Here is a 14,349-nt window from a genome sequence, read left to right as displayed (position 1 = left end):
GCGGGCCATTGTCTGTTATTTTTATCATACATTGCGAGTTAAGTGAGAGCAAATAAAAAGTTTTTTTAATGGAATACAATTGTGCTTTGATAGAATTTCATCTCTATTTTTCACCGAAACCAGAGGAAAATAATGAGTGGGAGCCACATTTTGGTAAAGGAAACGGTAACTTCCAATCTGATAAAGAAATGGCTGAAACCCTAGTACAGTGCTTGTACTACTCCATACTGGACAAACATTTGCATTTGTCATGTACCTGATAGTTCTTGGAAGGTACTTGAATCTGGGTCTTGCTGGACACATTTAAACAACATTCAGTCAGCAGTTTGCTTTAGTAATTTTAGTAATTGAACATTCAGGATGGTCTGGCCAATGTCTCCATTCAAACCTGACCACATGCTCTGTGTTTTGCTCTGAAGACTTTCTCCCCACCCAAACTTCAAGGAAGACTAAAGCATATTTTTCACCATTCTTCTGGCCTTACCATCATCTATAATCATTTAGTGGTCAACTGCACCCGCTGTGTCAACACAAAGAGCCCAATACAAATAGTAAAACACCTCACAGTGAAATCGAGGAGTTGGAAAAAGGTGAAACTTGGTGGAAATCTGTTGATTTTAATGTAGTTTCAGTTCAAAGCATTATGAGGGCCACAGTGCTCTTTATTTAAAAGTCTAATTCAGAGCTCATACCACATTTAAGAGGGGAATCTGAATGCTTGCAGAGCTCTTCTGTCAGTGTATTGTACGGTTGCCTGGAAAGTGGGTTTTGGATAGATCTTATCGTACACATAAAATCGAAATCACAATTACAAAAGACATCTACAAAATAGAGGGCTTGTCAATATTTAAAGATCTAACAAATTGTGGTGTAGAGGCTGTATTGAATCAGTAATGGACATTTGTGATTTTGGTTTAAAAAATCTGCCAATACATTAGAGTAGACGTATAGGTATATATATATCCATCTGTTATAGTAAGAGCACCCATGAATTTTATTTACCACCAACTTAAAATTCTTCTGCATGAAAATAAATGGAAGGAAAAAATACAGGACCTTCCAAAGAAAAACATCTGTCATTATGTAATCCTGTAATGTAATGTTATTCTAAATTGTAGCTAATTGTGACGTCACAATACTCAATAATATGAATTAGGTTATGCACTAAATATATCATTATAATTTCATATAATATTTTAATGTAAATAAATCTTTGCATGAACGAAATGGAAACTCTTGCTCAAGAACTGGCACTTTTTCTTCTGTATTAGACATTTAACTGACAAAGGCTATTTTAAAAAAGTAGCAGGGACATATCCCACCCATAAAAGACACCTGGGTAAGATGAACAAATAATTAACAATATATTTTTAACATCATTTATTAATGTTAGGTAATAAAAATAAAATTGCTCATTGTTAGTTCAGAGTGCATTAACGAATGTTAACCTTTAAAAAAAAAAAAGGATTACTATATGTTAAAATAAATATTAACTAAGATTAATTGATGTTTAATAACTATTATTCATTGTCAGTTCATTTTATCTGCTGTTAACAAGATTATAATAATTTTCTTAAACTACAAATGATACACTAATAAAACATTTCGAAAATACCCAGAAGAAAATCACACAAACTTGTGGCAGAATAAGGTATTAAAACACTTCTATAATTACATATTTTAATGCAAAAAAGAAAAACACACTGTTGCTCTAAGAGACATATAATTGCTCTTAACTTTCCACTAAATAACGGAAAGTTGCAAACAGACTAGAACATCACTGTTCAAGTACATCAGCCTCAATCAAAGGAAAGAAATGTCTACAGAACAGAATATAAAGCAATTATGAGAACAGCACTGTTGCATCTGAACTTAAACCTCATAAAACATCCTAATTAGGGTACAGGTTAGTGTTTGGTTTTGAGGCTAAATTAAGTCATAAGCAATTCCTCCCATGACTGGATAAATCTTTCTGGAGTAGAGCAAACATATAAGAGGAATGCAAGTCATAATCATTAATACTTAAAACGTTATGACCAATACATATTCAGCAATAAATAAAAATGACCACTATAACCATATTGGTAATTTTAACAGGCTGTATTAACACTCTCTCTACAGATTCATTGTGACACCAGAAACATGCAGATCACATAAATATTAAGGCATAATCAAATCTTTCCTGTGTCAAATCAATCTGAACTGAAACTTCAAAAATAAGATATTACTTCAATCATGCCGCAGGATGTCTTTCTGATTAAAAACGACAAATACAGAAGTAGCTTTTGGTATCCATTCACATTAAACTAGACTAGAGACACTACAATTTCCTAGATAGGAGCGAAAGAATGCTTAAAACACAGTTCTGCAGATCACAGATCATCCCATGTGTTATTTGGACAAGAAAAAAAAGTGTAGTCATCATGGATTACATAAATAAATCATGCTTAAAGTAGGGTATTCCAAAACCAAACAGCGTTGTTTCTTGAGTCAGGAGAGATACTGAGGCTACACAACATTTCATAGACATAAATGTTTGAATTGTTCAGCATAGGTGGATCAGAACAGCTTGTCAAGATATATTATTTATAAAAGAATATTTCCAGCAAAAGAATTTAGGATCATGCTAAGCATCATTCAAAGGCAAATTAAAATAATTTTTAAAAAAAATAACACGGGATTATCAATTACAAACAAAAAAGCAGGAAATTAAAATGAAAGCATCAGAAAATACATTAAACAGATAATATGAAGAAAATTTAGCATGTAGATGTATGGTGTGGTGTGTGTCACCACACTGATAAGATCCTCTAATATCTTGACCCCTCCCCTCATGCAATCCTATTGGCCTATGCACGTTAGGTCAAAGGCAACTCTCCCATTGAGGGGTGAGCATGTCAGCTTGGTCCTCTTCCTGGGGGGAAAATACCTGCCATATTTCAAGATGGTCAGACTGTTGTTACCTTATACATTATGCATGACAACATTACACAGAATACAGGTAATTTAGCAATGTGAAACTTTACATATTAAAAATATTACTTAATATGACAATACTGGGAATTTGAAGACATAAACTGAGTGACACAGGATTGTGTGCAAACTGCAAAGGTCCCTTTGACAATATCTAAGGGAGCAGACCATTCCCCCTCAGAGGATGCTCTCATTCAGAAAAAAGAAAACGTTGCTTTCCATCTCAGTATGTGGTTGTGGGACGAGGTGTGGATGTTAAACCAGGGAACAGTAGCCCCCGCAGGCGCCCCGGCGCTGCTGCTCCTGATCGGACAGCTGGACTCCGTGGTTCTGGATGCTGCTTTCCCAGAGCCCTGGCGTCTGCAAGATCTTCTCCACCAGTTCTTCAAAGGCACACTGTACTCCGTCCCGTGTTTTTGCACTAGCCTCTGATAATCGTGCCGCATGGGTTAAGATAGACAGGAGAGATAAAGAGAAGAGACCATGTGAATCATCAAAGCAATACGTGTGATTGGTCTGACTTTCAAATGTGGTGTGTCAGAGTACAAAAGGTCATTTTAAGACTTCAGAGATCATTGATTGTAAAAAATAATGACCATTAGAGGTCAATGATACCATAAACAAAACTGAACATATTATATTAATAGTAAGTATAGTATATACACTATACAGGTGAATCTCATGAAAACATGTCCGGGTCACATTCCAGATCACCCCAAATTTGAAAATGAAACCCATTTTAAGGACCATAAAGATTATTGCATTGTGAGAGCATTTTCAAAATTTCTTATTACTACAATGCATCTGGACATTGCTATATAATTCCTAATATGCTTAATGGTTATACTCATTAATTCTCATCAAGTGAAACCTCTGTTTTAACCAATAACACACAAATTATTTATTTTGTATTGTTCTTGTACATATTGAATACATAAAACATTCACAGTATAAATTTGAAAATGTATGTGAACCCCTAGGCTAATAATGTCAAAAAAATCTAATTAGAGACAGGGATTGGCAAACCTGGCATCCAATTAATGAAACAAGATTGGAGGTTTGTGTTAGAGCTACTTAGACTTATAAAAAGTACACATCTGCTGACGTGGACCATGCCTTGCAAAAGAAAAGGGATATAAAAAGACCTATGATCAAGAATTGTTGCTTTACATTAAGCTGGAAAGGTGTACAAAGTTATTTCGAAGAGCTTATATAATCAACTGTCCACAGTTAGGGGGCTTTCACACTGGGCACGTTTGTTGCGGTCCGATTCTGAGTGCGATTGCTCTCGGTACCCTCTGCAGCATTGGTCTGGTTTCACACACTCACTTGATTCTATCGAACCCCGGTCCATTTGAGTTCATCTTACGTCATCACAAACACGCATGGAGAACACAACACGATTTTTTTGGTGCCATTATGCACACCAGAGTGAATGACAACTGCGTATATGTGCACTTCATGGTGTAACTCATCAAATATCCAGGGGAATGCGGCTTGCTGCTGCTCACAAACAGTGTTTTTTGAGGAGACAGATGATTGCAAGGAATTAATTTGCACCTTTGTTTACACTGCCCGCACGCTGAAGCTCGTTTCCAACGTGAAGTTATCACCACTGTCATCTCCTATTATACCCTATATTTATAACCTATAATAGTATTTATATATAGTATTTATAAGGTGTATAGACAGATAGACACAGTATTTATAGTGTTATTTGTACTTGAATGTCATTGTGGTGTCATTACATATCTGGGACTTTCCGAAATGTGTGGATCCTCGTGTGTTGTCGAAAATAATGATGTCGTCATTGGCTAAAACGCATGCGCAGGTTACTTTACTTCTTGAACGAGCGAGCACTCAAGTCCAAGTAGCTTTCACATTCATGCGAATCGTGCTACAGTTTCATTGCAACCGAACTCAGACCACCTACTACAGGTAGTCTCGGGTTCGGTACCACGGTGCGCACCCCGGTCCACATGACACCTTTCACATTACAAATGTTTCATGCGAACCGTGCTCTGTTTCGAACTAAACCACCAGTGTGAAAGCACTCTTTGACAAATTGTCTATAAACGGAGATGATTTAGCACTGTGGCTACTCTCTCTCTCTAGAAGTGGCTGCTCAGACAAGATTACTTAAAGAGCACACCACAGAATGCTCTTAGAATGCCCGAGAGTGACAGCTAAAGGCTTGAAGGAATCATTTGAACTGGTTAACATCTCTGTATAGAAAACATTAAACAGGCATGGTGTCCATGGCAAGACACCACGAAGGAAGCTGCTGCAAACCTGAATTTGCCACCTTGACACTCTGTGAAAATGTTTTGTGGACTGATGAAACTAAGGTTGAATTGTTTGGGAAGATCTCGCATCACTGCCTTTGGTGTAAAAAGGAAAATGCATACCAAGATGAAAACGTCATACCAACGATGAAGTACAGTGGAGGGAGCATCATGATTTGGGGCTACTTTGCTGCTTCGGGGCCTGGACCACTTGCTATCAATTTGGAAATGTAATTACCAAGTATATCAAGATAACCTACAGAATAATGCCAGGGTGGCCGTTTCTACAAGGTGTAGAAAATCCACCTTTTGGAGTGTCCAGTCTGAACCCTGACCTTAAGCCAATAGAGATGCTGTGGAATGCCATTCACACCAGACATCCTATGGCTGAGTTGAAGTAGTTCTGTATGAAAAATGGTCAAAAATTCCTTCTAAACGTTTTGCAGGTCTAATCCGCATCTATCAAAAATACTTGCTTGAGTTTTTGCTGCCAAAGGAGGATCGACCAGTTATTAAATCCAAGGGTTCACTTACTTTCCACAGAACTGTGAATGTTTAATGAGATGTTAAATAAAGACACTACAGATTATAATTGTTTGTGTGTTGTTCGCTTGAGCACATAGTTTTTGTATGTTTTATACTTCTGACTGATGAAGATGAGATCACGTTTTATTCCAAAGGGTTAACATACTTTTTCTTGCCACGGTGTGTGTGTGTGTGTGTGTGTGTGTGTGTGTGTGTGTGTGTGTGTGTGTGTGTGTGTGTGTGTGTGTGTGTGTGTGTATCTATATATATTACATTTGCAGTAATGAGATTAAGACTTTCTTGCATTATGTTGGTAAAAATAGGAAGGGAAATACATGGAAAAAAATCTTAACAGTACTAAAAATAGGCTTATTTTCTTCATGACAAAAATGTATTGGGAGTGATATTGACCGGTTCAGTGAAATTCAACTATACACTTTCATAAGCAGTGTACAAGCAAGTAGACCCATTACAGTATAGACTTATCTCTATGTTCCATGATCTCTTCAGGAACAAAGGTAAACGTGTATTGCCATTACCGAAGTATCTTTTCAACACAAGTTCCTTTTTTTTATAACTGACAGACATTTTGACATCGGTGACCTCATTTTAACTGTACTGGAAAATATAAATACAATCCTGGCAAGACAAAATGGTCTGCACAAAGAAAGATTATAAAGCTCATCTACATCTTGTGATGGCTGACAAGGGTACTGTAATGCCAAAAGAACAATTTAGCCATCCAAAACATCAAATCCAATTGCAAACAAAATAAATTATAAAAAAAAAAAAGAAGAGGAAACGTACCGATAAAAAGCATAGAGTGTTTCCGTGCAAACTTCAAGCCTTCGTTTCGGTCTACTTCACGGTTATCCTGAAACAGAGAGGTCATTCTGTTTATAATTTTGAATTACACCAAGAAAAATATAACAAAAGAACATTTACAGAACACTAATTGTCAGCGAAAATAACATCAACACTTGTCTTTAAGGTCGCATTCCATGACTTCTGTAGACATCTGTGAAACGTCCGTGTTTTGACTTGTTTCCATTGTTTTCCATAAGCAAGAAAGAATTGCTTAACCTTGTAATGTGTTTAGCTCTACTTTGGAAAAGGTCACATTATTTTATTTTCCAATTTTTTTGGTCAATGGTAAACCAAAATGGAGGAGGATAACCGCTTTTGTGATTGACTCAAAGTTGTACCACATTAAGTTTAACAAAAAGCAGCGTAAGAGTGGCTGGAAACAGCTTTTGTGGTCTGCATTATAATCTACAGCTCAGAATGAGAGATGTGGACATGGAAAATATTAGAATAACTTAGACTAAACTTTGGCACACGTGCAATTACTTGTGACTTGGCTCTGACTTGAACTGATGACTCAGGACAATTCCATTCTTAACAGGCTGGGATTAGACAAAGTCGTGATTTATGAAACAATAGCTAGTTTATGACGTGGTTTATATCTCAGTATGCAGCGATTGGTGAGAAAAGTAACGAATACATGTGAAAAATATTTCTTGATGTAATTAAAAACAACTCATTTAACATTTGTGCAACAAGAAACCACCACAGCCAACAGCCTTTACAAACATTAAATATCATTAGCTGGCATGAGTCGATTAATGACAAACATGAGGTTCACAGTGCTGTACTATAGTATAATGTAGATACAACTATAGTTCAGTAGATTTGTGAAATGTATATTGTTACAAGCTGCAGTAATGTTATAATTTGTATTATTAAATTCTATTAAAAAAAAAAAGTAGTACTTATTTTTGTTAGCAAGTCTTAAAGTATTGACTTGATTAAACTCTTGATTTACACCCTTCCATCATAGATTCAACACATGGATCCAAGTCAATACAAGTTAAGCTCAATCGACAGCATTTGTGGAATAATGATGATCACCACAAAAAAATTATTTGATATATATTAAATGATTTGTCCCTTCCTTTTCTTATAAAAAGAGGGGTTACGGTGAGGCACTTACAATGGAAGTGAATGGGGCAAATTTTGGATGCTTTTAAAAAGGCACAAATATGAAGCTTATCATTTTAAAAAAGCACTTATGTTCATTCTTCGATTAAGACGTGTATATTTTGAGCTGTAAAGTTGTTTAAATCATCTTTTTTTTTTTACAGTCCTTTTAGGGTTTACTGATAGGGGTACTACTCATGGAAATAAAGTTAGTAAACAGAAAAGATTAGTAAGTGATTTCATAACACTACAATCATGTTTAGACGCATATTGTTTGTGTCTTGTGGCTACACATTTGATACAGTGAGTATTTTAACATTTATGGATTGGCCCCCATTCACTTCCATTATAAGTGTCTCAATGGAACCCAGATTTTTGCTCTTTTTTTTTTTTTTTAAGAAAAGGAGGGGTAAATCTAGAATAAATTGTAATCAACAATACCCCACATATGCTGTCGATTGAGCTTAACTTGAATTGAACCCAGAATATTCCTTTAACTGAGAATTGATTATGACTTGCAGAACAATGACTCTGCCCCAAGCCTTTGCAGAATTCAAAAATAGATACCAGGCATCCATCAAAATGTCTTGACATGCCACACTGTTGATAGTCATGGCTGGTTAAGACAAAAACTTAAAATGAACATGGAAGTGATTTAACTAAAACATAACAAAGTATCAACAAGTTTGATTGCAACGTTACACATCCATAAAGTAAATCAGACAAACCTTGTCTATTTTGTTGCCCACTAGCATTTTAACCAGGTCGTTGCGCGTGCAGTATGTCTCCAGCTCGTTGAGCCAGTTCTCAAGTTTTGTGAACGTGTCCCGCTTTGTCACATCATACACTATAAGAAATGAAAACAATAACATAGTATTGCATTAAGCATATGGTATGCTAACAAGTGTACGAATCGGAGTTGTTTCGAGAGTTAAACTCCCAGGGATAATCAGAGATACAGTCAGAGGTTTAACGATAACGATAATGAGCGGCTGACTGCACATTTTCAAACTAATTACATGGCTACTTACCAAATAAATAAATGCAGATAAAATATTGATTAGAGTCAAATGTATTTTCTAATCTGAGAAGAGACCGCAGAGTGATATGAGAGACATGAAACAAGCATAGCTACCATGCAGAAAACGGTTTGTCTACGACAATGGTCATTATAAACAAATATTTGAGACCAGAAAGTCACGATTGACAAACCAGAATCAAGTATTGAGGAGAATCATTAAAAAAATCTATATCAATTATGTAAAAAAAATTACTAACCTAAAATGACACCCTGTGCTCCTCTGTAGTAGCTTGGTGTTAGAGTTCTGAACCTCTCCTGACCCGCGGTGTCCTAAAATAGAAAGGTCATTTCAAAGTATTTCTGCAGCTTGCTATAAACATGTTTAGTCCTAAATCACTTATAGAAGTACATAGTGACATCTAGTGGAATCATTCAACTGTAAGCTGTAGCAGACATTTGACAAATATATTCTGTGCACTTGAGCAGTTACATCCCTTTTTGAGTGTTTATTGAGAGTAAAATCTTTTTTAAAGCACCTTAAAATACATTATTACAGTACTTACCCATATTGCCAGCTTGGCTCTGTTGCCATCTATTGCAATAGTTTTTACTTTGAAGTCCACACCTAAATCAACCCAATAAAAATATGTATATTATAAATGATGCTCTACTTCGGCAAGCATTAACTTTACCCATGTTATGGACTATTGACATTATATGCTAGGCATAGTAACAACAAGAATTCAATTTTCAGTCTGTAAGATTAAGCTGAAATGTTTTTAAGCTCATTAGCATCAAGAGTTTAAAGGCCATGCATGGTCTGTTTCCAATTCATGACTTGTTATTATTGGTAGAATTAAAGCTAGTATACACAATCGCTCATGTGTGACTCACCAATAGTTGCAGATAATTCTGGGTCGAATGTGTCATCTGTGAAGCGCAGCAGCAAACTGTGGAGATAAACAGATAAACACTAGCAAATTAAACTTTAAATGATATAACACATTACGTAAAATCCTCAATTATTCTTAGAAACTCGCATTCTAAACTTCTGAGTTGGAAACTAATGAACTTTTCCTTAATTCAAATTAAAAAAGGCTACAAATAGTTGGCTTGAGCACTAATTTTGTTAACGTACTTTGTCATCATAAAAAAAAAGAATATATATAATTAGATTTTTAGACCCCAAATTGGAATGCCCAATTACCAATGCGCTCCTCGTGATGGCGTTGTGACTCGCCTTAATCCGGGTGGCAGAAGATGAATCTCGGATGCCTCCGTGTCTGAGACCGTCAATCCATGCATTTTATCACATGGCTCGTTGAGCGCGTTACTGTGGAGACGTAGCGTGTGGAGGCTTTGCGCTATTCTACGCACAACTCACCACGTGCCACACCGAGAGCGAGAACCACATTATAGCGATCACGAGGAGGTTACCCCATGTGACTCCACCCTCCCTAGAAACCGGGCCAATTTGGTTGCTTAGGAGAAATGGCTCGAACTCATGACTCCAAGTGTTGTAGTAAGCATCTTTATCCGCTGAACTACCTATATTTTAAGTATTAAAGCTGTATTACAACAAGTATTTATCCTTCTATTAAAGGGAGTTCCCCCAAAAATGAAAATCCTCTCATAATTTACTCGCCCTCATGCCACCCCAGATGTGTATGACTTACTTTCTTTTTTGTAGGTCCATTCAATGCAAGCGAATGGTGGACAGAACTATGAAGGTCCAAAAAGAACATAAAGGCATATTTAAGACCTTTTTTATTATAAATTATCATCCCTGCCCAGTAGGTGGTGATATGCACAAATAATGTAAAATTAGTACAAATTTTTTTTTTTAAATGCTTAAATATTTATCTGTTTCTCACCCACACCCATCATATAGATTCTGACAATATGGATTAAACCACTGGAGTCTTATATCTTTTCTTATTATTTATTAAAAAATTCTTTAACTTTTTTTTTACATTATTTATGCATATCTCAACCAACTGGGCAGGGAGGAGAAATTATATATATATACAAGTCCTTTTTTTAAATATGCCTGTATGTGCTTTTTGCACCTTCAAAGGCCTGATCACCATTCACTTGCATTTTATCCTACAGAGCTGAAATATTCTTCTAAAAATCTTAATTTGTGATCCGCAGAATAAAGAAAGTCATAAACATCTTGAATGGCATGAGGGTTAGTAAATGATGAGAGAATTTTAATTTTTGTGTAAACTATCCCTTTAAAACTCTTAAGCATGTTTATCTACAGTGAGCTGCCACATAACAAGCAGTTAGCAGGATTGCTAAAGGATTGCTGCCAGCCAGTGCTTCTCATGTCTAATTAAATATTTAAGGGATGCGAAAACTGTAACGGTATACAAAGTATGCATTACCAATATATATATATATATATATATATATATATATATATATATATATATATTACATTTATTTTAAAGTCAAATTATCTGACATAAATTCATGCATCACAATTTGAATGCTAGCAAGCGAGACAGCTTACAAATAAGTCAACAGCAAAAAATACCGCGACGAGCCATAAATGTTACATTTCCTTCAGTTCTTGAGTCAAAAACAACTTGCATCCCTATAGTTTACTGACTGATGTTGTAAACTCTGACACAGCATTGTTGCTTGTTCAGATGAAGCCATAGCTACTGCTATTTGACAACTCACACATTTGTCGGACAAGATTAAAACAAAACAAACATATAACACTGTTACCTTGATTTACCGACACCACTCTCTCCGATTATTAAAATCTTTAACGTTGTTAGCACGTCGTCGTCCATGTTCTCGTTGTTGACTCTAAGCTGGTTAAACTCCCGTTCACTGTCGCCTGCGCTGGAACTTCCGGCTAGAGCATGACGTCACCGGGGAGTGTCGAATTAGACATTGCGTAATGAAGCTCCTCCATCGTTACGAAAGATGTCAACAGTTGAAGGTACTGTAAGCAATTTTTCTATTTTATTAATTGACATGCTGAAAATCCCCCTGTCGGTCAGTTGAACGGCTGCCAATACAGTTGTCAAATGAAAGTTTATTATGACATTAAATTAAATTAACCATTCCTCATGTTTACTAAAATGTTTACAAATTTTTTTATATATTGAATAAATAAAAAAAATTTTTTATTTATTTATTTTATTTATTTTTATTATTTTCTTAAATAAAAAATAATAATTATAATTATATATATATATATATATATATATATATATATATATATATATATATATATATATATATATATATATAGGCTATATCTGTAAACTGATCTGTAAACTTTAAAATATTCAGTTTCAAATGTATAGCCACAAGACATAAATGATATATTTTATTGTGAAATGATTAGTGTGATGAAAGGGCTTACTAACGTTTTATTTTAATGTTATAAGTTTTACAACTACTTTGCCAGCCAACAAACCCTAAAACGACTGTTAAAATTATGATTTAATCAACATTATAGCTCAAATAATACATGAGTTTTAAGCATTTAAGTGCTTTTATAAAATTATAATCTTCAAATTTCTGCCTTTTAAACCCTCCAAAAAATTGGCCCTGTTCTCTTCCATTGTAAGTGCCTACATTTTTCCTTTTATTCAGCACAAAGGAAAAAACTGTTATACAGCATTTTTCTAGATCCCTTCTCTGATTTCTATATATCTCAGGATCTTGGCCAGTTTTTTTAAGTGGTTTTCCTTGTCTGCTAGTTCAGAGATCCATTGTTCTTATAGGAAGTATAATGCCTCCAAATTTACAGGAGGTAGAGGGATCACTGCTTCAGAAAATTGCTTCACTTAAAGAACCTCAACCACTTGATGATGAGTTTGAATGGTAATTCTAGTGGAGGTGTATCCCCTAATTACTTCTCAAGAATACAAAAGACAAAGCCTGTATCAGCACTGTGATATTGTTCTAATAGAGAGCCCTGCAGCAATATGACCTGCTCTTTTGATAGTCTTCATATCCTTGTCATATCCTTGATATCATTTGCAAATGAACATAAAAAGGGGGGAAAGCAGCTCCTATGGAAAATACTAAACCAATGCACCTGAAATAAACGTAATATATTTATGTTTGAGATGAGAACATAAATATATGGCGTGATATATTGATTTGATTAAATTAAAATGTTCAAAAGGATTCAGACTTCTTATGGATGAATTTAAAATGAGCTAATAAAACACAATTTAACTAATAAAACAAAACTATCAGCAGCACCATACGTTTCATTATGGTAGCAACAACTAATCGATAAAATTGCTAATTATCAATAATGGAAATAATCAACCACGAATTTCATTATCGATAAGTTGGATATTTGCGGCGGGCACAGAGAAGATCCGTCAGTGATGTCACTTTTCAGCCAGGGGCGTGTCTAGGGGGAGGCTGGGGGAGGCAGTGCCTCCCCTAGGATAAGCTCTGCCTCCCCTGAGAATTTGAGAAATAATCTGTCCATCTGTTGTTTTGAGTGTAGCCCCGAATGTATTTTGAATAGTTGACTGACAAATATGAAACCGGACAAAAGCCTATGTAAACCCCCGAAATCATAAGTTGCCTTATTTCATTGTGCTTTGGCTTTGCACATACTGCATACAGCCTGTAAAAATAGACATAGGCATAATCTAGCCTATAGAATAAGTTCCTTTGCTGTCGGTAGCCTATGGGCGACTCTGTTTCTTCCTCTCTGTTGAATATGCAGCAGATAGAGGAGGAGCTTGCACAGTCGTTGACATCAACTAACGTTACTTAGTGGCAAGTTAACGGCAATTAGCAGGAAAGACAGCAAAAATTAAGCAAATGAGGCTTTGGGGATTTTTCCGAAAGAAGTCAGTGGGTAAAAATTCACATTTGTTTTTGTCCTTAAAGTCTTAAGATCATCATCTAGCTGGCTTTCACCCACAGTAGGCTAAACCTCAAGAGTTGTAACCTCTAACCTCCCCGAAAAGATTGACGCATCTTGGTAGCTCCGAGTTAACGCAGTCGCCTCTCATGCCGGAGACCTCGGATCGAGTCCCGTTTAGAGTGTACTTTTCTTGTTTATCAGGTGTTGTTTTCGCTAAGGATAACCAATAAGCATTAACATAAAATGTATGTGTTGTGGGAAGTGGTTGCTAGTGTGAAAATAAAATTGTCTGGGCTAAGCCCCGGATGTCCTTCAATGCTGGAAACGCCTCTGCATGTGATGATAAATTACAATTTAAAAGTGGATTGTTTTGTGCATATTTTTCCATCGCTAGCAGATGAGTGAGGTCTGCCACAACAAAAATCCAGTTTAAGCCCTATAGTCTAATAGGGGCCCTGTGCCTATCTCTGGGTTCCTGGCTTAGAAAAAGATATGCACTAAAACAGATTGTGTGTAGTATAGCTTAATTTTGTGCCGATTTTTTCAATTGTTTATGTTGCCCCCCCAAACATGATATCCTGGTAACCCCTCTGTTTTCAGCCCAGTGAAAGATGTGTTGCATGATGAAACTAATTTGAAAAACAATGGAGACGAGTTGAATCGGAAATAAAAACTGTGCAGCTTTCATAGATATCAGACTG

The 14,349-nt window shown here is 35.8% G+C and overlaps 1 protein-coding gene across 1 annotated transcript; it reads right to left on the bottom strand.

Moving 5' to 3' along the window:
• Positions 1-1,489: 1,489 nt before the first annotated feature.
• Positions 1,490-11,662, bottom strand: LOC127649029 (ras-related protein Rab-18-B-like). Its single transcript, XM_052133909.1, has 7 exons — positions 11,524-11,662; positions 9,679-9,734; positions 9,348-9,409; positions 9,042-9,114; positions 8,492-8,610; positions 6,591-6,657; positions 1,490-3,401 (listed from the first exon to the last, which is right to left on the bottom strand). The coding sequence occupies exons 1-7, from the start codon at positions 11,589-11,591 to the stop codon at positions 3,229-3,231; spliced, it is 618 nt and encodes a 205-aa protein (XP_051989869.1). The 5' UTR covers positions 11,592-11,662; the 3' UTR covers positions 1,490-3,228.
• Positions 11,663-14,349: the final 2,687 nt, after the last annotated feature.

Source organism: Xyrauchen texanus, chromosome 9 (genome assembly GCF_025860055.1).
Source record: "Xyrauchen texanus isolate HMW12.3.18 chromosome 9, RBS_HiC_50CHRs, whole genome shotgun sequence".
Lineage (NCBI taxonomy): Eukaryota > Metazoa > Chordata > Actinopteri > Cypriniformes > Catostomidae > Xyrauchen > Xyrauchen texanus.
This window is presented reverse-complemented; position numbering and strand designations above follow the sequence as displayed.